The sequence below is a fragment of the Schistocerca nitens genome, chromosome 3, assembly GCF_023898315.1.
Source record: "Schistocerca nitens isolate TAMUIC-IGC-003100 chromosome 3, iqSchNite1.1, whole genome shotgun sequence".
In the NCBI taxonomy this organism is placed as follows: Eukaryota; Metazoa; Arthropoda; class Insecta; order Orthoptera; family Acrididae; genus Schistocerca; species Schistocerca nitens.
Window position 1 is genome coordinate 681,501,150 of NC_064616.1, and position 13,382 is coordinate 681,514,531.

The following is a 13,382-nucleotide window of genomic DNA, read 5'->3' on the forward strand; positions in this document are numbered from 1 at the left end:
AGGAAATGAGACACTTAAAGTAGTAAAGGAGTTTTGCTATTTAGGGAGTAAAATAACTGATGATGGTCGAAGTAGAGAGGATATAAAATGTAGACTGGCAATGGCAAGGAAATCGTTTCTGAAGAAGAGAAATTTGTTAACATCGAGTATAGATTTAAGTGTCAGGAAGTCGTTTCTGAAAGTATTTGTATGGAGTGTAGCCATGTATGGAAGTGAAACATGGACGATAACTAGTTTGGACAAGAAGAGAATAGAAGCTTTCGAAATGTGGTGCTAGAGAAGAATGCTGAAGATAAGGTGGGTAGATCACGTAACTAATGAGGAGGTACTGAATAGGATTGGGGAGAAGAGAAGTTTGTGGCACAACTTGACTAGAAGAAGGGATCGGTTGGTAGGACATGTCCTGAGGCATCAAGGGATCACAAATTTAGCATTGGAGGGCAGCGTGGAGGGTAAAAATCGTAGAGGGAGACCAAGAGATGAATACACTAAGCAGATTCAGAAGGATGTAGGTTGCAGTAGGTACTGGGAGATGAAGAAGCTTGCACAGGATAGAGTAGCATGGAGAGCTGCATCAAACCAGTCTCAGGACTGAAGACCACAACAACAACAACAACAACAACAACAACAGTGGTGTTTATAATTATATGATGATCTGGAAGGCCAAAATTACTATCCATAAACCATTACATAAGCAGTTACTTACTTCAAAAAATATTATGTCCATTTCATTGTGTTGTTGTAGTTATAACTCACTGAAACTAATGACAAAGTAGGATCAACTGATTCAGCAATGATGCCATCATATTAGTAAGGGAGACACTATTCAAGACCAGTATTTCCCAGGCATGGAGTACACACTTCCAGAGGTATCTTTTTTCATGGAAAGTGATGTGGTGCACCTTTGTACAGTTCACAGCAGTAGCTCTTCAGTTTTAGAATGCCAGATAAGGATTTATGTAGAATCATAACCATGGACACTAGGACTGCATCTGGTTCTTGCTGCATATATATTTAATTATAATCACTGTGGAATGACTGGGTAAAAGCACTGTCTTAAACTGTATAGTCAACTTGAAATGAGATTCTTGTCTTCTTATTTGCAAGTAAAGACCAATGAATCCAGCCATGAATAATTTTCTCTCTGCTTATAAAATAATATTTTAAAATTTCTATTCTACAGATATGAATTGTAAAGCACAATATACCATCAGATATTCATGTCATAAGCATTCAGCAACTACACTATGACCATGCGGTCGTATGTATGTGATTATGAGTAATTAATTATATTTTACTAAATTAACAAAATCTTTTCTGCTATATAATGATAATATTTTGAGATTATTTTGAAATCTTACCACAGAATCTAATGTGGGCAAGCACTCTTCATGGAAAAGATGTTTGCAGAAGAACACAATGATGTTAGTTGCATGACTTATATCTGAAAATAATATAAAACGTAATGATGTTGAAAATAAATTTCAGCTAAAGAATGTTTTCATTTGTATTTCTGCTATTGAAAAAATGACCACTAATGTACAACAAAGTTGTAAAACAGTATCTATTACCTCTGACAATAATTTTTCCATGACAAGCACCACACACCTGTTCATCTGTAAAGTAAATAAGAAACAGTGAAGCTCTTGATCAATTTAACATGCTTTCAAGGAAAATTATGCAAATACTTTACCATCTACACTGATGCCTTTGTCCTGACTCCTGACCAGTTTCTTGTGGAGACTGAAGTAATCTGAAACTATTATTTTCTTACATCCCTCCTGTACAGATACCTATGGACAGACAATTTTTTGGAAATGTTAGGAGTTAGCACAGCATACTACTGAAATACAGATTTCTGCTTTTCCCCAAACAAATATAAGCCCTGGCATATAAAAATAAAGTAAATGATCTTGTATCTGGCGCCTTTTGTTGGTGTGAACAATAAAATTACATAACAAGTTACTAAAATCATTAAAACATTAAATTCAAAATTATAAATCCATCAATGAAATTCTTTGCAAATATTTTCTTTTTATGGTTATTTCAAAATAAGACATTCCTGCTTCTTGCATTATTATCTGAGTTGTCTACATAATCTTTTGACCTTTTTACCAGCACACAGTGCTATTTTTCTCACAGACTACTTCATTTCTACTGGCCCTCTGCTCTGCTGAATGATTTTTCATCCTGCCATACAATATGCAGGGTGTTTTAAAACGAGTACATCGGTTTTAATGCTTTGTAGCATTTATTATATTCACGGTACAATTATAAATAATACATCAAATGAAAGAGCAAAGCAAACAGTTTTGTTTGTAATGCTGTTACAAGCTCTAAATTCTACAGATCATGGTTTACAAGCCATCTTTACAAAAAATAATAATAATAATAATAATAATAATGCTGGATGATGAGTATTTTCTGGATCATGTCGCCTTCAGTGATGAATCGACATTTCATGTAAGTGGAAATGTGGACACACACAATGTGTGCAGCTAGGTGTCAGTAAATCCCTATGAAATGGGAGAGCTGTAACAAGATTCCCCTAAATTGAATGTTTCTTTGCACCATATGCTAGTGGAAAGTTTATGAACCTTTCTTTTTTGATGAAGCAACTGTAACTGGTGTTTCTTAACTTGATCCAATAGAACTATTGCTCTTTCTTCAACTGGAAGAAGTGGAACCAAGAAACTTTATTTGGCAGCAAGATGGTACCTCACTGGCATAATTCAGTACGCGATTGGTTAAATGACATAGTACCCAACCACTGGATTGACTGCAAGGTGCAGGATGACACAGCTTGTTTTGCATGGCCTAATTGTAAGGCGAATACAATAAATGCTACAAAGCCTTAAAACCAATACATTCATTTTTGATCACTTTGTATATCCTCATTTATTATCCATCTAGTTTTCTATTCTATATTTATGTTTATTCCAGATTTTACTGAGAAAGTTGATTCCAAAGTGTTAGAAAAATAACCAAGAAACTAGAATGAAATTTTCACTCTACAGTGGAGTGTGCGCTGATATGAAACTTCCTGGCAGATTAAAACTGTGTGCCGGACCAAGACTCGAACTCGGGACCTTTGCCTGTTGCGGGCAAATGCGGAAGGTAGGAGACGAGGTACTGGTGGAATTGAAGCTGTGAAGACGGGGCGTGAGTCATACTTGGGTAGCTCAGTCGGTAGAGCACTTGCCCGCGAATGGCAAAGGTCTCGAGTTCGAGTCTCAGTCCGGCACACAGTTTTAATCTGCCAGGAAGTTTCAACCAAGAAACTGATTATCATGCACACACACTTAAAGTGAAAAAATGGAAACTTCCTCCTACTGCTATCATTGAAGACTGTTTAAGAATGTTCCAATGGTTTCTTCATTTCTGCATCTAAAACAAGGTGATTCAAAAGGCTATTTATTATGTTGAATTGGTGACAGATATTATAAAGTTCTTTACTGTGGCATAATTATTATGGATAAAAATGTTATCGAGCTATGAGAACTGATGTTGTATAAGAGTCAAGGATGACTGCAGAAGTTTACCAAACTGGCATTTGTGACAGAAAGTAGAATGAGCCTACTGTCACCAACATACATCTTGCACAAGAACTGCAATGACAAGATAAGTGAAATCAGGGCCCCTATTGAAGACAGTGCATGGTGGAGTGTCCTTGTACCATTGCTAGTCATTTGCTTTCGTGTTCCTCTTGCAAATGAAACAAATGAAAGATTACTGTCTTTAAGCCTCCATATGAGCATATGCTGGTGGCAGTAGAATCATCCTACAGCTAGCATCATATGCCATTTCTTTAAATTTTCTCAACATGTTTTGTGAAAAGAAAATCTTCTTTATTCCAAGGATTCTTATTTGAGTTCACAGAGCATCTTCAAAATACATGGTAACCATGAACCATCTCAGCTGGACTCCAATTCCCCACTGGCATAAACTTTTAGGAACTTAAGAACTGCATCAAGATGTCACCCGTGGAAGAGTCAGCAACATACTTCTTCATTTGAACCTTGAATGTATGGTTGAGTCATTCTCCCATGCCATTAGATTGGGGATGGAAAGGAACAGTCATTATGTGGCAAATGTCTTTATAGGTGCAGAAATTGTGCAAAGGCTGAGACAAACTGTGGACCATTATCCATCACAAGTGTATAAGTAATCCTTCAATACCAAAATTTTTTGAGAGGGCCTGAACCGAAGCCACAGCTGATGTGGAAGGACAGTGGATAACATATGGAAATTTAGAGAAAGCATCAGCAACCAATAACTAGTAAGAATTGAGGAGAGGTACTGTGAATTCAACATCAACATATTCCCATGGATGCTGCGGTGCAGGCCGTGGAGAGTGGGTCACCCACGGCACCACATGTAGCACAGCCCTCTGAGAGCAAGTTGCGACAAGATGCACAATGTCACTGTTGCAAGGTTAAATCCTAGTCACTTACCGGAGCATCTACCTTTCTCATTGCTTACATGCATATTTCTTTGCACAATAGATTGCATGGAATTATAGAGGAGCAGAAATTACAATGTACCATAATTTTACTATGCAATAACTGTATCTACAGCCCTTCTGGAGTCCAGTGCCACAACGCATGATGCCAGCCCTTCTGATAATGCTTTGCTGCCACCTGCACTTCTGCTGCCATCTGGACCGATTCTGTTGGGTTCTTCACCACAGCAGATATTACCAGTGCCCCTCCTGAGTGGCTAGTACTTTCATCGTTGGTGCAGTTCCACCACATTGTGGGTCCAGACTTTGAGATGCTGCCAGTACCCTTACCACCGGTCCTCCCCTCCCTTATGGTACTTTTTGTGTGTGTGTGTGTGTGTGTGTGTGTGTGTGTGTGTGTGTGTGTGTGTGTGTGTACGGGGAGTGGGGGTGGGGGGGGGGGGAGCAGCCACCATGCACGTCTGTGGCTACGCCGCTTCCTCCCCTACTCACCAGTCCTACCATGGAATCTCCATCTCCCACCCATGGATGTGTCATCAGTCACCCCCATGCCTGCATCAGAGGAGGCACCCTTTCCCCAAATGGGAAGGGGCGCTATAACCATGTACATCATTCCTGGCCACTGGCGAGCTACACTCAAATACTCCACCAAGCATCTGCATGGGCTGGCCACCAGAGACCACCTGCCGTGCCGTCTATCGGAGCTCTCCTCTATATAAGGACAGCGAGGCAGGGGCCTGTTTGCAGATCATGTTCTACTGCTTTGTTCTAATGCTTATTGTTCAGTTTCTATGTTTGTCATTTACCTGAATTTTGATCAATAAACTCTTATTCTTAGTGGCCACACTATTGGTTGTGCCTAGCATTACGACATCCTGAATGCTACAGACCACGATAAAATAAACTGTGGGCTGGTTCTATGCATATCTAAGCCCTTGGATGGGATCAATCATGATCTTCTGCTTAGCAAATTATACAAATACAGTATTCATGGAGTTGCCTACAACTGGTTAAGTTGTACCTTCCCAGTAGGCAAGAGATGGCAGAAATATGCCATGAAAATGAAAGTTGCTTTTCAGGATACAGAAGAATTAGTTATGGTGTACCTCAAGACTCTGTGTCAGGTCGTCTGTTTCTGTTGATTTTTATTAATGATTGACCAACCACTTGGAAGCAGCAGAGCTGATGTTCTTTGCAGATTATACTAGCATTTTTATAGGAGGACATAATGAAACTAATTTACGGAGAAGGTCTCAGTGAGAACACAAGAAGCAGGAAGATGGTTTAGAAACAATTGCATTGTGGTAAATGAGAAGAAAATGGTATGTGTGAGCTTTAGTGAGATGAGAGCAAAAGGAAGGAGCAATATACACCCAAAATTAGGGGACTGTAGCATTGAACAAACATTATAATCGAAATTTGTAGGAGTTTATCATTTAAAATGAGAAAAATGTGTTTTAACTACTGAACAAAAGGTTGGGTACACACTGTTACATCTTCAGAATGCTTAGGATATGCTGTTGCATAGCAAACAAAACTACACAAATATGCACAGCCTGTGAAAAAGTAAGTTTCACAAAATAATTATTTTAATTTCAGAGATAAGCAATAAGATTAATGAAAGGGGTTACCAGTAGGGAATCATGTGGAAACAATTTTTGAATAATTAAAAATTCTGACTCTTCCACGCTTTTTCATATATGAATGTGTGTGTGTAACCTGAAATTGTACAGTGAGTGTTCAGTATCAAACGACCAAGTTCATAATTATAAAATTAGAAGTTGGAATGACTTCCATACATAAGTACATGTTGAGGAACTTTATAAGAAAAATGAGTGGTCCCTGTTTTACTTGGAAAAACAAGATGCAGAAGGCAGAGATAGTTCACACAACAATGGATGATAATTTTTTAGTAAAGCAATTGTGAGATAGAACCATATAAACACAAGTGTTCCTCGGGGTAGAGTATTGGGTCCAACTGTGTGTGTGTGTGTGTGTGTGTGTGTGTGTGTGTGTGTGTGTGTGTGTGTGTGTGTGTCTATATATACCATGTGGAATCACTGACTTTCCAGACAAACATGCTGATTATAGCAACATCACAGTCACTGATAAACCACCAGAACTCCTATTTGAGAAAGCTAATGAAACTCTCAAGGATGTCTACAAATGGGCCGTATGGAATTAATGAACACTAAACAGAGAGAAAACAAACAGCATTCACTTCAGCATAAAGAGCAAACACAATTCTGTACATCAGACATAGGTGATAACTTCATGGATTGTTTATCAAACAGCGGGGAGAGGAATGTCATCATCATGTTTTGCTCTTAGGGTTTTAGCATCAGTTTATAACTGCTAATGTCTTGTAGTGACATTATTCTTATGAACAATCAATTCTTAGTTATGGGATTCTTTTCTGAGGACTGAAGGCACAAAACTTGGACACAGTTTTTAACCTGCGGAAAAGAGACATATGAATAACAACTACTAGTAGTAATCAGGATCATTGTAAAGCACTGTTTAAAGAACTTGGTATCCTTACTGCATCAAGTGAGTACATCTACCAATCTGATGCAAACATCAGGGAAAACATTACTTATTTCACTAACAGTTCTATACATAATCATGGAACAATAGTCAGTTTGGACTTCCATTTACCATGAAAAAAAACCTCAAAACAGCATTTTCTGTAAGGGAATAAAATTGTATAATAAATTACCCAAGCAGATGAAAAAGATTACTAAAATACATCTGCTAAAACGTTCTTCATTAGTAATATGTACTACACAATCAAAGATTACGTAGACTCACAGCAGCAGTTAGTAATGAAATAAGTACACATGTTGTCACATTACACTACTGTAATGGTTTTATCAGAAAATCGTGTGCCACGATCTACAGTGCATGACAGTAACGTCTTGGCATTATCCTGAGTTTAACACCTCACTCATCACGATGGGATGCTGGCTTAGTTTCCCAGGTAGACTGAAGGGAGGCCACAGAGATGTTCATGGGGTCTGGTAGCATGTCTGTCATCCTGGAGTCAGTTGTCTGGATGGACTGACAGGAGCGCAAGGGGCTCCAGCAGCATGTTTGTAGACCTGGAGACACCAGTGAGTGTCCATAGTGTGTGTATTGACAGTGTACAGAGATGCAAAGAAACGCTGCAAAACCATTGTGTATTACAATTTATCTTGTCCAAATTCTGTATGAACAAAAGAATATTATACAACAGGGACCAATTGAATGAGGTAGTGGTGTTGTTAAGACACTGACCCAACATTTGGGAGGATGGAGTTTTTTCTCTATCCAGCTCCATTTTGCTTTAGGTTTCCCATGGTTTTCCTAAATCATTTCACGCAAACGTGGGGGTGGTTCCTTTATGCAGGCCACAGCTGACCACCTCCCCTATCCTCATAAAGCATACTTATATTTTCTATGTGTATGTGTATTTTTGAGGCATTTACTTTCATTATGTTTTGATGACAAATCCTAAATCATTGTAAGATGATCCTTGGATGAATTGTTTAAAGAAAAACATCTCATAACATCACATATTCTGCTGTAGAGTGAAAGAATCACTCTGTAAATAGGGAGGAAACAGGAATTGGTCTGGACATATTGGATATTTTTTTTGTGTGTGTTTGGGGGGGGGGGGGGCAGAGGAGGAGGAAGGAAAAAAAATTAAGGAAAAGGCATCAGAGAAAGTGACAGGTTACAGGTAGAAGTAGCACACAGAACATAAGGATGTACAAAGAGGGTAACAGCTAATGAAATGTGGAAGTATTAATTCAATTAAAAATAATAAACAAAAAATGGTAAAAAAGGGAAGGAGAGCAATGCGGGGTGAAGGGTCAGATGCAGAGCAACTGGGTGCTCGACATCACCAATGTGCACAAATCTTCTATGTTTATTCATACAGTCTGCCACTCTGGAGGTGGCCATCCCAATATCAAGTGCCAATAAGTTAACAAGTCAGCTGGTAAATAACTTGGGGAGTTTCACATGTTGCCCTGCCTGCAGGCAGACTGTATTATGGAACAGTGGGTGGGTGCATGAAACAGCTGGAGTAGAGATGGTGGCCTGGGAGTGTCACATAGTTTGACAAGGAAGTTGCAAAGGTTAGGAAGGTGACAGAAGATGACAGTAGGTGACATGAACAGAGTACTGGGGAGAGGTGTTCTCATTTCAGGGACTGTCTTGGGAAAGTTGTAGATCTTGTGAAGTAATCTATAGAGGTATTTAAGGCCTGAGTGCTACTGCAAAACAAGGAGGGTGCTCCTGACTATTTTGGAAGTAGGATCAATGCCAGTCAGAGAAGACTGTAAGGGAAATCTGTTTGTGGACAAAGTCATTGACTTTGTTGTAAGAGAGAAAAATCATGGAAAAAGATTATCAGTGCAGGCTTTGAGGGATATGGATACCATTTACCATGGATAGATATGCTGTAGGGAAGGGACCGGATTGTAAAGCACGTCTGCTGCTGCCCTGACCCCATTTTCAGTGTGGATAACATCAGGCATAAAAGGATGTAAGTGGTTATCAATCAATGATACTGGCACAGACCACAACTTTCATGGTGGTTTCTACGAAAATCTGGGTTGCAGGGAGGTCCAGGTGACTGTCCTTCACAGCATAATAATGCCACCACAAGCCTGTGTCTCTTCTTTATTGCACATATGTTGCAAAGGCATTCTCCCGTGATCTCGTTTATGAAATTATTTCCCAAGAGTCACAAATCTCCAGTAACACTGCTGATTTACCTCCAAAACTGGACAATTTTAATCAGTCTCATGAAATGCCAGGTTACAAAAATGCACTGTATTGAGGGAGGAGGGGAAGTTAATCTTATTCATTGAAGATCATCAAACTAGAGAAACATCAGTGGGCATGGAATGAGTCAAGAGGAAATAAACAAACATATCATCATGATGCAGTACGCAACACTACATACAAAAATGTATCATTAAGACATGCAAGAGGCAATGTGTCAGGAAGAGGTAATGCCATAGATAGAGGAAATGCCTTTGAAACATGCAATGTTTCATATAACCACTGAAACTATTCTCTTTCACAATGCTGCTGTTTAAGTGTATTAAAAGTACAGATGCAAATAAGTTTCCATGGTACACCATTTGTTTCCTATAAACCATCTTTATTAATAAAGGTTTCATCTTTATCACTGTGTTTTTTAAACATATCACAACCTCCTCCTACTAACCACAGAGGCATTATAAAATACTTGCAGGAACTATAAAATAGGAAAAGCATCAACTAAGCATATGGTAGCAGACTTCCCCCTCCCTTTTTCGGAGAGTAATTTCATAGAAATTTGAGGTGAACTTTGTCTACTCATTTAATGTCCTTTGTGAAATGTTTTGCTAATTTGTAATTCAGTTTGACAACACGGATATATAAGAGTGAAATGATAACAAAGAAGAAAGACACAACATAAGGAGAAGCAGCATTAACATGTAGAAAATAAAAATGTTGGAGTAAAGTGTGCCTAGAAGTAGCACTGAAATTAATTTAACCACAATACCCCACAAAAAATCATTGTATCTGACAAAGGAGGAAACAATACCAAAGACAGAATACAATCACATGAGGAAAAAAAAGACAAATAATGAAGCAAATGCAAATTTAGACTTTTTCAGTGAATCTCGATGATGAAATCTTCTTGGGTTATCATCCGAGTCAAGGTGTTGTTTTGCAGCAATGTTTCAACAAGTTTCCTACTTGTCATTAAAACCATCTTTCGCTCATCAGCCAAAATCAAAAATATGCTGGGCTCAGTGAAGGATAAACAAGGAATACAGACACCTGGAGTCTACAGCATCAGCTGTGAGTGTGGAAAACAGTACATCGGTCAGACACAGTGATGTATGTTACAGCACTGCTCAGAACATGTATGGAGCATTTGCCTAGGTGAAATGGAAAAATCTGCAGTCTCAAGGAAACCATATGTTTGATTTCGAACAAAGCTGCTGTGCAGGGTGAACAGGTTCTGGGATTCTATCTTTAAAGAGGCTGTGGAGATATGACTCCATGATGACCTTGTCAACTGAGATAGTGGTTTTCAACTTAGCATCGCATGGGATGCTGTGATAAAAAAAACACAACAATGCTCCAGTGTGAAAACAGTGCAGGCAGCAGACAGAATGGACAGGCCCCAGCAGGATGCGATGCTCACACCTGCCAGCATGCAGGGAGCCCCCCCCCCTCCCCCCCCCCCCCCCATCAACACCGGCTGTAAATCCCCCCACCACCACCACCACACCACGGGTTGCGACACCCCTTCCTGAGGCGTGCAACTGGCACTGTCAATGCAGATGAGGCAGAGGAACCTGTGGTTCAGCAGCTATAAAGAACCAGACAGGACATGAATCTGACACTTTGCCTGAAGATGACAAGTAGGAACCTTGTTGAAACTTTGCCATGGAATGATGCCTGGACTCGGCTGATAACCCGAGAAGACTTCATCATCAGATAATGTAACATTTTGCAAAATTTTTTACTTGAATTTAGGATACATATCTAGGTCGATCAAGCCAAAGCCATCTATTCAAAATAATTTAGTCATTCAATAAGTTAAAACTTGGATTCATCATCATTTGTCTGCAGATTATTTTACTATCAATGCTTTGTTGTCAACTGTAAGACTCTGTCATGGTCATTCTGTAGTTACATAAATCAACAATTCTTTGCATATTAATATAAAATAATAATAATAATAATAATAATAATAATAATAATCCTAACACCACCCTTTATACAAGCAGCAATGAATCAAGCTGTTAAATAATTATTTTGAGGTTGAAGCTCTTCTGTCCATGTTTGTTTTCTAATAGGGCTGTTTTTGGAGAGGGTCAACCACGAACAAAACACAATTTTTCCTGTTTCTTTTCATTTCCCAGACATGTTTTGTTGAAGTTTCAGCACCATCAGTGGGTTTTTTAATCATCTTTCTATAAAACCAGAAAAATGCACTTTACTACTTGTACACACATAAGTTTGACTTTTTACAATAGTATATACATATCTGACGGACAAAGTTTTGCATGTATACCTTATTATCACATGCTGTGGATTCCCAGGGTTTTGCATCATTTAATGCAGCTATTTTGTTTCACAGTTTGTCATCTGCAACTATATAAAACTTAATATAGAACAGTTACTTACTTTGAAATTTTATCACTGGGCATGTTACCAATAAATAATACTATATGGAAGATATTGTGTGTGTGTGTGTGTGTGTACAAGAAACACACACACACACACACACACACACACACACAGCTACATAGTATTTGTTATTGGTAAGCATAACCATTATATGCCAGTTGTAAATTTTCAAAGTAAATAGCTGTTCTATATGGTTGCAGAAGACAAACTGTAAAGCCCAGAAAATCCACAGTTTGTGGTAACAAGGTATATATACAAAACTTTGTCTGTTTTTTTTTCCAAATATGTGTGTACAAGCAGTAAATAGTATTTATCCTGTTTCATAGACAGATAATTTAAAACCTACTGATGATGCTGAAACTTCAGTGAAACATGTCAGGGAAATAAAAATGAAAATAAAAAAATTGTGTTTTGCTCTTCATTGAGAAGCAGTTAAAGAAACAGTTTTCTACAGCCAGTCAACTTCTTCAATAACAGAACCAAGCAGGGAAAAAAAAAAAAAGATTTCCAGGAATTTTCTAAATTGATAATGAACACTAGGAATCAATAATTTAGACACAATAATAATAAGTTGTCATCATCTTCTTCTTCATTGTCATCATCATCTACAAACGCTTCTCTTCACCAGCAAGACAAATAGCCAGAAGGGCAAGACCATGTGAAAACATTTCATGAAATTCCTCACTCTGTTCATGAAAACTACTAGTAAAAATAAAATTAAATTCTGTCCCTCTATTTTTTAACAAGAGATCCCCTGCATAATTTAAGCAAAACCCTCATCTCTATCTATAAGGTAACTTCCTAACTTAATTTTATTTGCATGGTTAATAACATTGTCCCGATAGCTGGAAGTGCATGCCAGAAACTCCATGTTGTTATATTCCACAGGATGAGTGGTGCAAAAGCAATGTTCTGCAAAAGCAGAGTTGCTCAACTATTATAATTGTGTGTGTGTGTGTGTGTGTGTGTGTGTGAAGTTTATGCTTGGTACACCAGTTCTCCACGATCCTTATAGTCTGACCAATATACAACACACCACAATTGCTAGGAATACGATAGAAGCCTGCCTTATTAAAACCAAGGTCATCCTTTATGGATCCTAAAAGGACCCTAATCTTGGATGGTGGCCCAAAAACACATTTCATATCATATTTCGATAAAATGTCACCAATCCTGTTGGAAATGCTTCCTGCATAAAGCAAAAAGACTGTGAAAGTGCCACCTCGATATTATCATCACTCACCTGGCGCGCAGTTGGTTCAACCATGTGAACCATGATACACAGTACCCCTTCATGGTGAGCCAGGTGGTACCAATTATCAGCCTGTAGATACAAGTCAGTGTGAGTTGACTTCCTATAAATGGCATGTCCCAATGTACCATAAACCTTCCTCCTGATCAAGACCAAGGGCAGGGAAGGGATAGGAAGGGAAGGCAGCCATCGTTCTCCACCTTTTTCATGAGACGAATGTTTAGGTGGACTGAATTCAGCAAAACCACACAATGAAAGTATTGTCTACACATTTGAAAAACATGCATGTTTCAGTGCCGCTGAGTCCAAGCACGTTCCTCAGAGTCTTCCCTAAACAAATTGGCAATAACAGGTGACAATGGACTTTCCATCACAACCCCCTATGTCTGCCTGTAGCACTGGTCATTGAATAAAAAGTAAGTGGAAGTCACCACATGTCAAAATACATTCATTAATTTAACACCCAACCTAAATCCAATTAAC

General features: G+C 38.6%; 1 protein-coding gene across 2 annotated transcripts in view; it reads right to left on the minus strand.

The window, feature by feature from the left end:
• The window catches only part of LOC126248640 (vacuolar protein sorting-associated protein 41 homolog), a 164,273-nt gene that overhangs the window by 3,639 nt on the left and 147,252 nt on the right, over positions 1 to 13,382 (minus strand). For both annotated transcript variants that reach the window (XM_049949824.1, XM_049949823.1), the window contains exons 16-18: positions 1,694 to 1,793; positions 1,572 to 1,616; positions 1,362 to 1,444 (exon numbers count right to left, since the gene is read on the minus strand). In XM_049949824.1, the coding sequence (XP_049805781.1) occupies positions 1,362 to 1,444; positions 1,572 to 1,616; positions 1,694 to 1,793 (228 nt within the window). The remainder of the gene's footprint in view (positions 1 to 1,361; positions 1,445 to 1,571; positions 1,617 to 1,693; positions 1,794 to 13,382) is intronic.